At 49.7% G+C, this 16384-nt stretch overlaps 5 protein-coding genes across 5 annotated transcripts; 3 read left to right on the forward strand and 2 right to left on the reverse strand.

Moving 5' to 3' along the window:
- Positions 1–151: 151 nt before the first annotated feature.
- On the forward strand, positions 152–1513 carry Pdw03_2132 (SNG1 family protein; the record flags this gene model as incomplete). Its single annotated transcript, XM_066100089.1, has 2 exons — positions 152–755; positions 903–1513. 2 exons carry the CDS (start codon positions 152–154, stop codon positions 1511–1513), a joined length of 1215 nt encoding a protein of 404 aa, XP_065957816.1.
- A 1094-nt stretch (positions 1514–2607) lies between these two features.
- On the forward strand, positions 2608–4483 carry Pdw03_2133 (MFS monosaccharide transporter, putative; the record flags this gene model as incomplete). The annotated part of the gene is made up of 4 exons (XM_014680639.1): positions 2608–2919; positions 2969–3225; positions 3297–3714; positions 3773–4483. 4 exons carry the CDS (start codon positions 2608–2610, stop codon positions 4481–4483), a joined length of 1698 nt encoding a protein of 565 aa, XP_014536125.1.
- Positions 4484–4656: 173 nt separating this feature from the next.
- On the reverse strand, positions 4657–6874 carry Pdw03_2134 (Phenol 2-monooxygenase, putative; the record flags this gene model as incomplete). The annotated part of the gene is made up of 5 exons (XM_014680638.1): positions 4657–5876; positions 5926–5960; positions 6019–6509; positions 6572–6785; positions 6834–6874. 5 exons carry the CDS (start codon positions 6872–6874, stop codon positions 4657–4659), a joined length of 2001 nt encoding a protein of 666 aa, XP_014536124.1.
- Positions 6875–7938: 1064 nt separating this feature from the next.
- On the forward strand, positions 7939–11177 carry Pdw03_2135 (Transketolase TktA; the record flags this gene model as incomplete). The annotated part of the gene is made up of 9 exons (XM_066100090.1): positions 7939–7967; positions 8028–8056; positions 8546–8671; positions 8724–8788; positions 8918–9057; positions 9162–9246; positions 9295–9589; positions 9650–11013; positions 11064–11177. The coding sequence occupies 9 exons, from the start codon at positions 7939–7941 to the stop codon at positions 11175–11177; spliced, it is 2247 nt and encodes a 748-aa protein (XP_065957817.1).
- Positions 11178–12486: 1309 nt separating this feature from the next.
- Pdw03_2136 (Fungal transcriptional regulatory protein, N-terminal) lies at positions 12487–15681 on the reverse strand (the record flags this gene model as incomplete). Its single annotated transcript, XM_066100091.1, has 9 exons — positions 12487–13129; positions 13174–13200; positions 13250–13339; positions 13386–13456; positions 13505–13803; positions 13855–13928; positions 13980–14900; positions 14956–15479; positions 15535–15681. The coding sequence occupies 9 exons, from the start codon at positions 15679–15681 to the stop codon at positions 12487–12489; spliced, it is 2796 nt and encodes a 931-aa protein (XP_065957818.1).
- Between the last annotated feature and the right edge of the window lie 703 nt (positions 15682–16384).

The following is a 16384-nucleotide window of genomic DNA, read 5'->3' on the forward strand; positions in this document are numbered from 1 at the left end:
GCAATACAGGGATCGGCTTCCGAGATTCCCTATTAATGTCACTTATGTCACTTTTCAGGGGAACATTGGTCACAGTTTACATTCCATTTCCTCGAACCTGAATCCACTACTGAGGTAACGATGAGACGCGAACCCAACTCTTATCCCAAAAATGGGCACATGGAAGGATATCCGGCCTCAGTTCTTGCCCGCTGTGATCACCATGTTTCTCCTCCTTCAGGTCCTTTTCTTAGTGAATATGTGCTATCTTTATGCGACGCAATTCCGAAGTACCACCCGATATCGCAACTTCAATCTGCTTTATGTAGACTATGATGGTGGTGGTGTAATTGGCAAGTCAGTGACAGATGCCTACCAGCAATTGCGAGGAGAAAAATTCCCAACCTTGTTGCCGGAATCTTCTAGTAAATACGCCCAGCCAGAACAAATTCGAGAAGCTGTTTGCCGTGGTGACTATTGGGGAGCTATCTACACCGCTGATGATGGATCAGCTGGTCTAGCATCGGCGCTGGAAAACGGGACCAGCCCGCCGACCTCTCTCACTTATATCTGGAACGGGGTGAGATACCCGGTTTTCTCGCAGGCTGCGGTCTACTCCAACATCTTGAAACTGATTGAAACCACACGGTCAACTTACTACACCAACAACGGATCTTCAGTCGCAGCATCCGCTGACCTCTCTAACGCAGCCACCCTCAAAGCGTTCCTCGACCCCATCCAGGCCGAAGAAATCAACATCAAGGGCACAGAGCAAGGTACAAGAGTCTTCTACAACACAGTATCCATGGTGATGCCAATACTCCAACAATTCTTTTTCATGTTGGCGCTGAATGGGATGTCAACGCACTTCGACACGTTCACCAGATTGTCCTGGAAAGCTAACGGCCTGATTCGCTTAATAGCCTCGATCCTCTACACCCTCACAGGATCACTGCTAATGACCGGCTATATCTGGGCATTTAGAGAGACCTGGGGACAGCGAGAAAGTCGGTTCGCATTGACTTGGGTCACCATGTGGCTTCTGATGCACACAAACTTCCTTTCTTTCGATATCACAACTGCTTTAATCCCAATTCAGTTCATGCCATTTCTTGTTCTGACTTGGGTCATTCTCAATGTCGCCAGCACCATCAGCCCATTTGAGCTGAATCCGAAGTTTTTCCGCTGGGGTTATGCTCTTCCTTCTCATGAGGCATATCAAGTCCTCATACAGATCTGGTCTGGTGGGTGCAATAATCGGCTTTATCGGGCGCTACCCATTATGTTCTCATGGTGGATTGTTCGTGTTCCCATTGCAGTGGATGCCATGCAACATCGTTGCAAAGCGGCTGTGGCTGCCCAGGAAGCCTTGGATCATGCATGCCTGGGAGGTCAATCCGAAGCTAAATACACGGCAACGAACGAGACAGTGACGCCAGTAAGGGGACCGGGTCGCGAACATGAGCAGAACGGGGACTCGGTTGAAGTTGTTCCTCTTCGTGATAATGGCCTAGGCATGGAACCATCCAAGTGAAAATTGGTGATCGTGATCAGAAGCTGGAAGAAGCTAGAATTTAACGGAAAGAGGGAAAGATGAAAGATGGCTTGCTTTGCAATGGATTGACCACTTCTGGAGGGCACCCAGCGTACATGATCTGTATATGTTTTTTTTTAACCAAGCACCCGAATTTAAAGATTTCACATCCTAAATTGTACTTTTAGTGTGTGTCCATGGGGTGAATGTGTTAGGGGCTCCTTCTGCCTTGCAGATTCTTCGAGCCGGTTTACGTTTGGTTGATTAAACTATCTCTAATAAGAAGGTTTTATAACGTATCCAACTCAAGTATTTCAGCATTTAGAATTACACTCTGATCAAGTTGATAGTTGTATCACTCAGTTTGTTAACCGAGTCTTGCCTGAGCTCAAGAGAATGAGGTATAGTTGCTACAATATTTTAAAAAAGAGGGAGCATTCTTTTTAAGCGACACTGAAAACAGCGCAATTCAAGAAACACCTATGAATATCTGCATTTACTGCCTGGCTATCTCAATTGCTGGTGCTTTCATTCCAACCTGATCGATCTGCCGCAAAAGTGTGGCCCGTCAATGCCAAGCTTTGTGGCCATGGCACCGATTGCATCACTACTTCTCCAACCCCCAGGTCATCGCGTGGTAAGTTGCCCCAGAATTTCTATTCGTTCCCAGAAAAAAAGGATCACGAGCCTCAGTGCCGAAGCTTCCGCGCCACTGATAAGTCGGAGGCATGGAGTCTGAAGTTAATATGTTGACCAACAGCAATAATGAACCACCCGGACACCCCGTAGTTGAACCGGCCAACCTGCCAAATTCATGTCAAATTCCCCGGATTATCTCTTTTCTCGCGGATACAAGTGCAGGCCTTGAAGGGCCTATGCCAGGGCTACTGGATCAACGTGTCATCGGTGTGATGCATCCTGCCTGGATTGGCATGAGCTCCCAAAACCCGGCTTTCGTCACTCCGGCATGTTGCCTAGGCTTGGCTTTCTTGGTCAGGGACTGTATAAAAATGGCTAATCCGATACATCATGGACTTTGAAAAATAAGTTGCTCAAGTGCCAAATATCACAGCCAAATAGTACTCCCTGGCGCTATGTTCGATAAGATCTTCAAAAAGCGTCCACAGGACTTCCATGCAGACTCCGAGGCTCCCGGAGGATCGATTTCCACAAATGAACACGAGAAAGGCCCCGGAAATGAGGTTGACACGCCTATTCCGCTCCTCACTTGGCGGTCATTTATTATGGGCATTCTCGTCTCTATGGGTGGTTTCCTTTTCGGTTATGACACCGGTCAGATCTCTGGCTTCCTAGAGATGGAAAATTTCCTCGAGCGCTATGGTATTCTTCAATCAAATGGAACTTATCATTTCACTAATGTTCGTTCGGGTCTCATTGTTGCCTTGGTAAGCGTTGTCCTCGCCACTTCTTGGCCAAATGCTAATACACTACTAGCTGTCGATTGGGACTCTGATAGGGGCTTTAATCGCAGCGCCAATCGCCGACCGCTTCGGACGAAAGTGGTGTATCAGTTGGTGGTCTTTGATGGTGTGTATTGGAATTACTATCCAGATTTCATCGCCTTTTGGCAAGTGGTACCAGGTCGCCATGGGTCGTTGGGTTGCCGGGCTCGGGGTTGGTGCAATTTCTCTACTGGTACCGATGTATCAAGCAGAATCAGGACCGAGGCATATTCGAGGATCGCTGATTAGGTATGTTGGACAGCCAGCTTGATGTTTATTGAAAAAAAAAAATCTAATTTTCGGCTACTAACTCTTTTTAGTACCTATCAGCTATTCATCACACTTGGAATCTTCGTTGCCAACTGTATCAATTTTGGAACGGAAGCTCGCCCCAATACCGGTTCATGGCGTATCCCTATGGGTATTACATACGTTTGGGCCGCAATTCTTGGTGTTGGCATGATGTTCTTCCCTGAAAGCCCACGCTACGACTACCGCCACGGCAACGTGGACAAAGCTATGAACACTCTGGCCAAAATTTATGGTATCCCTCGGAATCATCGCGCTCTCCACATCGAGTTTGAGGAAATTAGACAGAAACACGAGGAAGAGCAGCGCAACGGGAAGGTTACCTGGGTGCAGATGTTCCGTGCTCCGACGATGTCATCCCGGATCGCTGTTGGCGTCGCTTTACAAGCTCTGCAACAACTTACTGGTGCTAATTACTTCTTCTATTATGTGAGTTATGAGATCATGGGTTAACACGAAGAAAAGAGAACTCACTGACACCTGTCAGGGTACAACAATCTTCAAGGGCGCTGGAATCCATAACAGTTATGTCACGCAGATGATTCTAGGTGGCGTCAACTTTGGAACAACGTTCCTGGGCCTCTATCTGATCGAGCACTGGGGCCGACGCCGTTCTCTCATAACCGGTGCACTATGGATGTTTGTCTGCTTCATGATCTTTGCCTCGGTGGGCCATTTCTCGCTAGATCGAGAGTACCCTGAGAGAACAAAATCTGCCGGCGTGGCTATGGTAGTCTTTGCTTGCCTTTTTATTTTGGGCTTTGCAAGTACCTGGGGTCCCATGGTGTGGACCATCATCGCCGAGTTGTATCCTTCGCAATACCGTGCGCAAGCTATGTCTCTAGCGACTGCATCAAACTGGCTCTGGAACTTCCTCCTTGCCTTTTTCACTCCCTTCATTACCGGCGCCATTGACTTCCGCTTCGGGTATGTCTTTGCCGGATGTCTTTTCCTTGCTGCCGGTCTGGTTTACTTCGCCGTCATGGAGGGACAGGGTCGTACTCTGGAGGAGATTGACACTATGTACCGGATGGGAGTGAAGCCGTGGAAAAGCTCAAAGTTCCAATTCCCTGCTGATCCAAGCGTTATCCGGGGCTCATTTGATAAGGATGCTCCTACATCATCTCATGTTGCTGATCCTACTATGGAGTTACGGGAAGATGGATCCTTGGTGCCTGAGACTCGTGCGCAAGCATAAAGGTGGTTGTAGATTTGCGAAAGATAGTGCAGTTGTGCACGTACCTGTAGTGTTGCTTGGGGGTTTCTTCAGAATACCAAGATATATTCAATCGGTTACTTTGCAGCGTATAGCTGTCAATTTAATTTTTAATTTTTACCTTCGGTGTTGCTATTGGCGTGGGTGATTTTTCTCTAGAGGACTGCGTCAACCCTGTCTGTCGGCGACCTCTTCACGAGAATTCCATCCAAGTACCGCGTTAATTCCTCCACATCTCCAAGTTCACCCACCCATCCTATATATTGATCTGGGCGAACGACCACCAGCGCCCCAAGCGCCCGGTCGACCCCCCACTTCTCGTATGCTGTTCCATCACAATATCGATCAAATCGGCAGGCATCATCACACCAAATCTTGTCATATGCCCATCCTTTGACCGTATCGAATGGACGTAGAATCTCTGGAAAATCAAAGAATTCCACCTCTCTCCAGGGCGATGCATGGATGGTGAGTACATCGACAGGACTCTTAAACCGGCCAGGAATCTCCAAGTACCGACTCAGAGGTGACATGTTTGATCCAGACTGTCCAGCCAAGATCTGGCTCAAGGCCTCTATGCGTTGCTTCTGCGTTGGGTTCCGTATATCCCCAGCCAAAAGGAGAATGCGAAAGCGTCCATCGCTTTCCAACGCCCTAGTGGTCCACAGTGTACCGCCATCGGCGTGATTGCGAAGCTTCACCGGCCGAACTCTCTCCCCGGGAATCATGTTCCGTGCAAAATCAAACACGGATTTGTCTTCAGTCTTTCGAACAAGACTGCTCGCAGGGTAAAAGACCTTCCACCCATCCGCAAACTCTTCGAATTTCCCCGCGACAAGAGCCATCTCCGAAGCTTTCGTATCCGCCACTGCAGGTTTCCGATCAGTGAACATGGGCGACCAATGACGATCAAAGTCAAGCAACATTTCCGCAAGTGGGTGTCTCTCCGAAGCATAAGTCTCCAGTATCTCGGGGTTGAGAGTGCCCGCCACTACAAGGGCTATCTTCCATCCAGCATTGAACCCATCCTGCATACTCATATTCATCCCAAGCCCCATCTTGGGAGAGTGCGTATGCACCGCGTCGCCAGCAAGGAAGATCCGGTTGTCTTTCGTGAGTTGCGTAGCAATCCGCTGTCCGACTTGATAAACGGTCCACCAGCTACATTCTTGGAAGTCGAAAGTGAAGGGGGCGAGGATGGCCTGCAGGCGCTCCCGGATCAGCTCAGGTGTGATTTTTGAGCGGTCGAATCGGTCGGTTGTGCCCGCTTCGCAGGTTTGCACGGGGACGTAGAAGCGGACTAAGCCGCGCTCGCGTGGAATCACAAGAGTTGTGCCTGCGGCGTTGTTCACAACGCTTACGCGGCGGATATCCGCTGGGATTTGATTAGTGGGTGTCATCTGGATACAGTAGTGACTACTTACGGAAGTCACTGAGAGGGATCACGTCGATCACGCCCCTGTAGATGTGATAATTTTAGCTGCCATTAGCGCAGGTGGATGATGAGTGCCACGTACCATATATGGTCTGTGTTAGATCCTTCTACGGGGATGTTTAGTTGTTTTCTCGTCCAACTGTGCGCACCATCACACCCGATCAGATATTTGGCTTTGATTGTCTCGACCTGTGTCTTCTGTGGCCTTTCGCGCGGGACTAGATCGGCCCAGTCATCAGGAAACAAGGTATTGTAGTTCACCTCGTTTCCAGCTGCTTCAGACCCCGCTTCGATTTCCTGTCCGCACGGCAAATTCGAGTCTTTTTCACCCAGTACTCGGACCTTGACAGTGATAGGATAAGCGTTGGGATTGCTGCTCAATTCCTCGTCATATTCCAAAGAGTCAGCGATCACACTCCGTTCCACGTCGAGATCAGAGTGTTCCCGAATACTATCGAGAATGAACCGTTCAATGCGTCCCTGGTTCAAGCGTGTATTTTGGAAGGGGGACTCGTCGGTCCGAAAGATGTCAATGAGAGCCTGTCGGATTAGCTTTCCCTGTGGACCGGGGCCCTATTTGTTCGTGGCATCGTCAGGAAAGCCCTACTCTCGACGCAAAGTAAGGTGGTACGCACCCAAATGTTCGCCTCGGTGGAGATAGAGCCCTCGTGCAAAACTCGGTGCTGGAAACCCATACTGTCAAACAACTCGAGTGTGCGTGCACGAAGCCCGTCCGCATGGCCTACGAAGACCTTCGTGTCATGATTGTCGATAATACGTGCGTTGACTCCACAACGAGCCATCCAGTAGGCTGCCATCAAGCCGGATGGCCCAGCACCGATGATGAGTCTGGAAGAGGATATCAGAATTTGTTGATTAATTGTGGTGGTGACTTACACATCGGTTTGGGAGTGAGTAGACTTGTCTTCTGTGTCCATAGCGTGCGACAGGAAGCTCGATCTATTTGAGCAGATACTGAATGGAAAAAAATTAGGAAGATGGCTCTTTTAATGCATGTACTCTTTTATATAACGAAACCTAAGAATGCTGCGCTACAGGATACTAAAACGAGGGGCCAGCCCCATGCAAGCTGACTCAAGTCACAAACAATCCGGGGGCTGTAGGAACCCAAAATCAGTGCTGATTCAAGGGTGTTCCGTGTTGATTTGTACCATTATTTTCCTCGTAAGCTCGACATACCATGACGTTTATCACGAGTTGTACTTTGATATCCAGGTCGTATCAGTCAGATGCCGTGATTTCCTCCATGTTGTGTCATGGAATTCCCCCAGCTTAGTTGGCCCATTCTTAATGTACACATTTAACGCAAGCTGACCTGACTACCATTTTGCACGGCCTGGACTTGGGGAAATAAATTTGAGGGGGGGGGGGGGGGGGTTATACCCGAAATTTCCTCTCACACAGTGGCCGGAGTCGAGGTTCCGGGGGTGGCAATTGTGTCGGAAGGCCTTGAACTCTTTGAATGCTTATATATGATATGGGTGGAAAGAATAGGAATGATTCGATGCAAGCATTACTTTCAGAGTTTGATATTGGACGGGGGGGTTCTCATCTTTGTAATCCCGGGTGAGACAATTGGTTCCTGGGGAAGCACAACAAGGGTCTAGGTTGTATTTTTATGAGCACTCGGATGAGAGATTTGAGGAAGGCAGGCTGATAGCAGGTGGTCGCAGCTCAACCGTCCATGTTATACAGACAACTCATATTTGAACCGCAACCAGGATGCCTGTACGGAGTAGAAGTGTCACATACAACATAGATGTATAATTCAGATATACTCTACACGTGACTCTATCGTTTCGCCCGCGCTACTCTCCTTCGGGCACACCGACGGCGAATTCCCCAACACGTTTCGACACCCTCTGTGGGGGTCGTCTTCGAAATTCTTTGGAATTGCCATTCCCCTTGTGTTGTATGATGTACAGAGTAGTCGCAAATTGAAATTGTCATTGGTGTTTCAATCTTGCCTCGGACTGGCCTGATGAGGGAATCCTATGCACGGCCACGTTTGTAAGCGCTGGGTTGTCAAGGAGCTATTAAGGAGTCTTCAAGGTACTAATCCCATCACAGTTGTTCTTCTGTTGAACAGCTGATCAACGGTTATTGAGGAGCCATCGATGGGATTTCGGCTAATTTCACTCTGTGGAAAGGCCGGTTGCGATTCGGAGCAGGGTCCTCCGGGCGGCTCCCGGTGTATACTAAAAGAACACATGTGGATGTCAATCCAGAAGAGGGTCGGAAAATGCGGGCCATTGAGGTCATAACGGAAGGAACGGCTATTGATGCATTTCGAGAAATACAGGGACCACAGTAGTAGAGATAGCTCGTATGGCCACAAGTTATAAAGTGGTGGCTTCGGATATGGTTGCAGGTGGAGGATAAGCCGATGACTCAGCACCTGATGCAATAAATGGACAGGGAAATATACCAGTTGAAAGGAGGAGAGCAATTAGAGTGACGCCGCCTATGTTGTATCCAGTAAACACGGAGTACAACATACAACATACGGAGTAAATGCTCCCGGAAATAGACTTCTTCATAATTTCTCTGTTAAATGTGACTTGAACACCGTGAGCTAAGTCGTTGAGCTCCAAGCCACCCAAGTCCGCCCCCCTCCCCACCCGACATCATACCCCACCAACAAATACGGTCCCCTCCCTCTTCTCTTCTTCTCTCATCCCATCTTTCCCATATCATTCCCTTCACTCAAAACAGTACGTGCTGGACTTTCTGTGATTTTCAGATTTTCATTTCTAACAATATTAGAATCCGCCATCATGGGTTACACTGATCTGGACCAGTTGGCTATTAACACCATCCGTCTTCTCGCGGTATGTTGATCTCCGGACAATCGCCCCATCCGTTTCATGTCTTCGATTGAAGCCATCTTGTGTTCTTCAGCCCCAACTGAAGCTTCCATGCAGACAATCTTGGAAATCTGACTGACATATCGCCATTAGGTTGATGCCACCTCCAAGGCCAACTCCGGTCACCCCGGTGCCCCTATGGGCATGGCTCCCGTGGCGCACGTTCTGTGGAACCTGATGAACTTCAACCCTCAGAACCCCGAATGGGCTAACCGGGATCGTTTCGTTCTCTCGTATGTGTTTTCTTCCGTCCTCTTGAGTTCAGGCTGGTCCCTTCCACCTGGAAAAGCAATGGCTATATACTTTCTGGAGTACCGGCTAATCTCCAATTGAATAGGAACGGCCACGGTTGCATGCTGCAGTATGCTCTGCTCCACCTATTCGGATACAAGCTCTCTCTTGACGACCTGAAGAACTTCCGCGTAAGTCTCTCCGAGCCATGCCTAGCAGCCTTTTGCTCATTTTAGTAGCAACTCGACAGCATCACCCCCGGTCACCCTGAGGCACACGACACTCCCGGTATTGAGGTCACCACTGGTCCTCTTGGCCAGGGTTTCGCCAACGCTGTCGGTCTCGCTATGGCTCAGGCCCACTCCGGTGGTGTCTACAACAAGCCCGGCTTCGAGCTTTTCAACAACTACACCTACATGTTCTTCGGCGATGGTTGCGCTATGGAGGGTATTGCCAGCGAGGCTGCCTCGATGGCTGGTCACCTTAAGCTTGGTAACCTGATTGCCATCTACGATGACAACCACATCTCCATTGGTAAGATTGACTCGAGTACCTCAGGCTAAAAGATGAAAGGCTGACAGCTCATCTTCACAGATGGTGACACCAAGTCTGCCTTCACTGAGGATGTTACTAAGCGTTTCGAGGCCTACGGCTGGCACACCGAGTGGGTCAAGGATGGTGACAACGACCTCGCGGGTATCGAGGCTGCCATCCGCAAGTGTCAGCAGGTTACTGACAAGCCCTCCATGATCAAGCTGACCACCACCATCGGCTTCGGCTCCAAGCTTGCCGGTACCGGCGGTGTCCACGGCAACCCTCTCAAGGCCGACGATGCTCAGAGCGTCAAGAAGCTTTTCGGCTTCAACCCCGAGGAGAGCTTCGCTGTCCCCCAGCAGGTTTACGACATGTACCACAAGCACGCCGCTCAGGGTGCTGCCAAGGAGCAGGAGTGGAACCAGCTCTTCCAGAAGTACCAGACCGAGTACAAGGCTGAGGGTGCTGACCTCGCCCGTCGTCTCTCTGGCAAGCTGCCCGAGGGCTGGGAGAAGAAGCTCCCTGTCTACAAGCCTACTGATGCCGCTATCGCTTCCCGTAAGCTTTCCGAGGCCTGTCTCGAGGCCATCCACGACGTCCTTCCCGAGCTGGTCTCTGGTTCCGCCGATCTGACTGGCTCTAACAACACCCGCTGGAAGAACGCCGTTGACTTCCAGCCCCCTGACCTTGGAATTGGTGAGTGGGCCGGTCGCTACATTCGCTACGGTGTGCGTGAGCACGCCATGGCTGCCGTCATGAACGGTCTTGCTGCCTACGGCACCATCATCCCCGCCGGTGGTACTTTCCTGAACTTCGTCTCATACGCCGCCGGTGCCCTCCGCCTCTCGGCTCTGTCCCGCGTCCGTGTCATCCACATTGCTACCCACGACTCCATCGGTCTGGGTGAGGATGGCCCCACTCACCAGCCTATTGAGACTCTGGCTCACTTCCGTGCCTTGCCTAACTGTATGGTCTGGCGTCCCGCTGACGGTAACGAGACCAGCGCTGCCTACTACTCCGCCATCACCTCCAAGCACACTCCTACTGTCATGGCTCTGACCCGCCAGAATTTGCCCCAGCTTGAGCTCTCCACCCTGGAGAACGCCATCAAGGGTGGTTACGTCGCTGTCGACACCCCTAATGCTGCCGTTACCATCGTCTCCACTGGTTCTGAGGTCAGCATCGCCATTGAGGCTGCCACTTATCTTCAGGAGAAGCACGGTGTTGCTGCCCGTGTTGTGTCCATTCCTTGCTTCGAGGTCTTCGATGCTCAGTCCAAGGAGTACCGTCTCCAGGTTCTGCCTGACGGTATCCCCATTCTGTCCGTCGAGGCCTGCTGCACCATGGGTTGGGAGCGCTACTCGCACGAGCAGTTCGGTCTCAACCGCTTCGGTGCTTCCGGTCCTTACAAGGAGGTGTACGCTGTAAGTCATCTTCCCTCATTTTTCCATAACCTTTGGCTGATCATCTTCAGAAATTCGAGTTCACCCCTGAGGGCATCAGCAAGCGTGCTCTTGCCACCATCGACTTCTACAAGGGCGTCCCCGTGCGCTCCCCTATTAATCGTGCTTTCCAGCAGATCCTGTAAGGGACGAAACGAATATGACGTAACAAAATGTTTGGGTTTTTTAAACGGGGAGATACGGCCCTCTAGATATACAAGAATGCGAATAGAGCACTCTACAGTTCACTTCTCCCAGTAACCCTAAAGGAGCAACCCCATGCTCATGTCCGCGTATCACTCATCTTCTACCCCACACATCCTGAATCGTCAGCGCCAGTTTCTGCAAAACTACACTAATTTCCACCCTCCCCACCACCAGCTTGAAAACTCTCAAATGCACCACTGCCAGCCCACCGCGGCCCCAAACTAGCCGAAACAAGAGAATCTAAATCCTCTGCTGAAACAGCCCCCTCTCCAACAAAATAATACGCCTCCCTCAGTAGCACAAAAGCAAGCTTATTCCCCACAGCACCAGGAATCTCCTTTATACAGCGTGATAGGCCGGTAATGCTGTGGGCCATGCGGGGGCTGGCGGATCCCCGGGGAACGATAGTATGTTGTTTGACCTTCAAAAGACCAGCGCACTATCAACTATGGCTACCTAGCATATCGGCATACATAGAAACTTTCTCTATACGAATTGTGCTTTTACTGGCTTTGTAGTCGCATATTATTAGCCTTTGCTATTCGAGCCTAGTTCTTGCTGAACAACGGAGCGGGTGATTATTCAATTGCTCCTTTGCTGCAGAGAACCTCTACCGCCTCTACTAGACAGGGACAGATAGTCTAGCAACCAAAATTCTCTCCAATCTTCAGATCGCAAGCTGGTTAAAACTCTGGAAAACCCGGGGGTGTATGAATATTGGAACTCGAAAAGTTCTCGATGAACTCAAAATCAAATTGACGAGCTTGGTCAATCCGTGATGGAATCTTTGGAAGGATGATCGAAGTTGTTTCTCAACTTGATCCCTGCAACAAGAATATTTCATTGGATTAAGACGAATTGATGTCATGCTAAGAACCGAATGAGTGGTGTTCCTAACAGGGTATCTCTGCATTTTGGCTCGAAGACCACTTGTGAAGTCCAAGTCAGATAGTACGTGCCTCCATCACATGCAATTCTAGATGTCGTGCTAGTTCTAGCGTATAACCAACAGTCAATCAACTTCCATTTTGGAGTTGAGTGCAGATGGGATAATCTCCGGAAGCCAAAAGATCAACTCGCATGCCGCACGAGAAGAAATTATAAAGCCCGTGGCAAAATGGGTTGTGGAAGGGAGCTACGCTATACGGAGTGTGGCGAGAAAGAGAAGAAATGCGTGTTGTTGGAATGCAGAGGAGCCTGAGCCATGAGACCCAATCCAAGATGTAATTTTCCCATTTTGTCCTCGTCTCACGTAGCCCCGTTCTCCAAGTCAGCAAATGCAAGCCCCGTCGTTTGATCAAGTTCCATGAGCTCATCCGCGACGGGTAAAGATTGCCCAAAGATATAATCCCATTCATCCCAGTCAAAATTGAGACTTGGATCGATCGGAAAGGGAGCAGACTCAGCATCGGGCAGTAAGCTCTGATCGGCAGGGTCTAGGAAGTTCACCGTAGAAGATGTAACGGGGGATTGATGTGTGGGGATAGTTGCGGCGGATGAGCGAGCAAAAATCAAGTCAGGAGCAAATGCTTTGTCGCATGAGAGGGCGGCAGTCACAGCTGCGCTAGGGGCAGGCGCGTCCACTGTTGCAGATGACTTGGATTTGAAGTTGGGAGCATTTGCAAAATCGAACTCGGTTGGCCACGCTTGTCCCGTCCTGGGCAACTGGGGGCTCAGACCGGCTTTCTGCCAGGCCTTTTGGCGCAGACGACGGATCATCCCCCAGGCCTCGCGGCCTCCATGCCTCAATGGACGTTGTGTGAAGATGTCATCTCCGCCACTGACGACGCCCCCGTCTGGTCCAGAAAGTGACAGGATCCGATCAACAAATCCGCGGGACACGGACGACTCGGGGCTATAGGGTCGTTCATATAAGTCTATGAGAATAATCCTAGATCTAGTTAGCATTGCCGTAAACTCAAGCTTTTTACATACATCATCGCGTGCATGGGCTGATGATTCCTGGGTGATTGTCAGTCATTATTTTTGGATGAAGTGCCAGGATGCTCACCCAGGCCAGCCCCATTGGAATGGCTGAAAGTCAGGATCCGTCGCCAATCGAATAAACTTCTCCATGAATGCATAACAGTGTCGCAGAGCACTATTTAAATTAGATGTAGTTATTCAAGATGAGACCCAACGCTTACCTTTGGCGTGCTACGGGCCAGATTCGACTTCGAGGATTCTTGAGGAATGGTTGATACGCAACACAAAATGCCTACATCCACCTTAGCGCCGAACGGGATCTCTGCATGAAAATTTCGACCTTATCAATGAACAATGACAAAATAATCCTGGCCCATTTATGAAATGCGACGAGGACTACTGAATGATATTGAACTGAACAGCCAGATGGATCTTCAATATGAATTTCTGCCGCGGCGGAAGGAGGAGCTCGTTTTGGAGATGCTGTTGGTATCTCAGTTGCCGTTGTCTCTGGAATCCGGTTTATGATGGAGTTGAGTTTGGCTTGAAGATCGTGAAGGACTGAGCGGAGCTCTACCATATCCCCTCTTGTTAGAGGTTTCGTGCCCAGCTGAATCTTCAGTATTCTACGAACGGACTCTGCGACAAGGTCAGCCCACACACCTAAGCTCTAAACCCAAGATCACTAACGGGCCATTATACATTTGGCCTTTGCGTTCAAATAATACACGCTGACCATTGATGACCCACCGCAGAGAGTTGGGCTGTCGGGATTATCAGGTATCCGCTCGCCGTGGGCAACCGATTGTTCATACCGTTTGGCTTCGGTAGTCCCTAACAAGGTATCCTTGACCTCGCTCGTCTCCCGAACATCCCAGTAAGTCGTATCGGTAAGCAATGGCGGAAGTCCACTCGACATCGCGATAACGGCATCCATGTGCATGATATGCCACCATAATCGGCGTCGAAACTCTGCCTCCCATGGGTCGATATTAAAATGGGCGGGATCCCGATGTAACCCCAAGGTCTGCGCCACTCTCACTGCTAAACTAACAAACAGGCTACTTGCCAACGGTTCTTCCTCTCTGGACAAAATTGTCTGCGTAATAAGATACGCCGCTAGACCGTGAAGTGTGACACTGTGGGGAAATGAGATTTTGGCCAACCAGGAAGTGACCTCCTCGCTATACTTGGTCGAGAGTACAGCGCGTGACGAAGTATTGAACTCCGTCTCCATTGTCCTCATGGATATCGAAACTGATCCTCCAAACCATATCGCGTATAGGAGTGGAATGAAAGAAAGACTGGGGCAAGGCTCCCCTGTATGCCTTTTGCAGTCGTACCAGTCCCAAAACGCAATGTAAAGTTTGAATATCATCGGAGGGTGAATAATCGGACTCAGTGAGTGGACACCAGTCACGAATCCCTTGTAGAGAATATCACTCTGCCATTTTGTCGGGATATGCTCAAGCATATATAACTCGACCGCATTATCATTTGGTGATAAGCAACCCGATGGAATGCCGACAGCTTTTTGGATGGGCTCTGAGAACGTTGTTTGGCTGGTGATTTGGCTATTAATCGATGCTTTGCGCTGTCTTTGCTTGCTGTGAGCTGAATCGGCTGCTGTAGCACCAGCTGCTGCCAATTTATGCGACTGACTCTGGTTTCCAAGCAGTTGGTTGAGCTCCTCCATTTCATGGGAAATGTAAGCCCAATAAGTCGTTCCAACGTACCTAGATCTATGATTAGACACTCAAACGCACTTGAGCCTAGTGTATCAAGACTGACCTTGACCTCCCACCGTCCCCCAAGGACATGTGGCCCAAGTTTGAAGTTTCCAGTGGATCAACCAGATCCGTAGTCTGGCCGTTTGGGATGGGAAATTCATCGCTACTACAGTCAGCAGCAGCGTTAAACGGAAAGTCTGGTCGTATTGCGGTCAATTTACTCGGAAAACCGCCGTCTTCTATCGGCGCCGTTTCCACGCTAGGGTTCAATGCAGCCGCTGGCATGTCCGTTGATTCATGAGCCTCGTTATCCTTTCGTAGCCGTTGAACGAGTGATACAAGCTGAGCCAGGTGGGCTTCAACTGCAAGTAAATCTGTTTTACGGCCATTTGATAACGACGCCTGCTTCGAAGGGCCATAGGTGGGCGGGCGTTGATCTGTATTTTCTTTCGAGGATCGAGTATCTCTCTGCCGTTTGGTTCTATTCACCCGGGTCTGGTTGGGTTGCGTGACATCTTGCTGTATTTCCGGGTCGTAGGCGCACTCCGTACTGTTTTTCGCGCAGTTTCCGCATGCTGGAAGTGTCTAGAAAGAGACGTTCAGTTCAAGCAATTTGATACAGGGTTCGGGGTGGGATCACCTTGTCGCATTTGACTTTCCGCCGACGGCATGTTTGGCAGCTATGGATCACACGTTTCCGAGTGATCTGTAGATTTCCTTTCGCCAAGGGCGACCTTCGCGGTTGGTTAATGCTGGACGGATTGGGAGGCTCCGCCACAGGCTGCATGTTCGGTGTGCTTGGTTTGACAATTTATTCATATCTTTCCATTTGTTAAATCCAGTGACCAATTAGAAGTGATATATGCAAATCTTCAAAGTGTTACGGCGCACAGATGTCACGTACTCCGCAGAGCTCCATGTGTTCTGCGGGAACGATCTTGGCACGCTGACGTCGGGCGGGCCAGATGGATTACTCAGCCTTACACCGCCCGCCACCCACTAATCACCCAAGTGCCTACGATGCCACCAATGCGCTCTGGAACTCAACAAAATCTTTTTCTTGCTAGAGATTTTGGAAGCTTTTCAGAAATAAGAAATTCACTCAATTCTTTAAACAGCAAACCGGTTAAATATACCAGTCGCCATTCGAATTCATGGTCACACTTTATGGTTTGATGCGCCTGTCCTAAGAGGCAGTTTCTAGTCTAGCTTGATAATCACCTCTGGACTTGATGGCAATCAGCGAGCGACGTGGAATTACACCCAGGCTAGGAGCAATGCGAGGATTGCCCAATCTTCTACTCGCAAAGCGTGGTTCAATCGACTGAGCTTATTCCAAAGGCTTTCTCAGTCATTTTCAATGTTGGAAGGTTCAAATTCACTACTTGTGAAGATTAAATGCCACATTTCATAAACGAAGCACGTTAGATGTCCCTTGTCTCCCTAGCTCCGACAAAGCCCCAAACTTACTCACAGCTGTCAGTGGAAAG

The sequence above is a fragment of the Penicillium digitatum genome, chromosome 5 (assembly GCF_016767815.1).
Source record: "Penicillium digitatum chromosome 5, complete sequence".
Lineage (NCBI taxonomy): Eukaryota > Fungi > Ascomycota > Eurotiomycetes > Eurotiales > Aspergillaceae > Penicillium > Penicillium digitatum.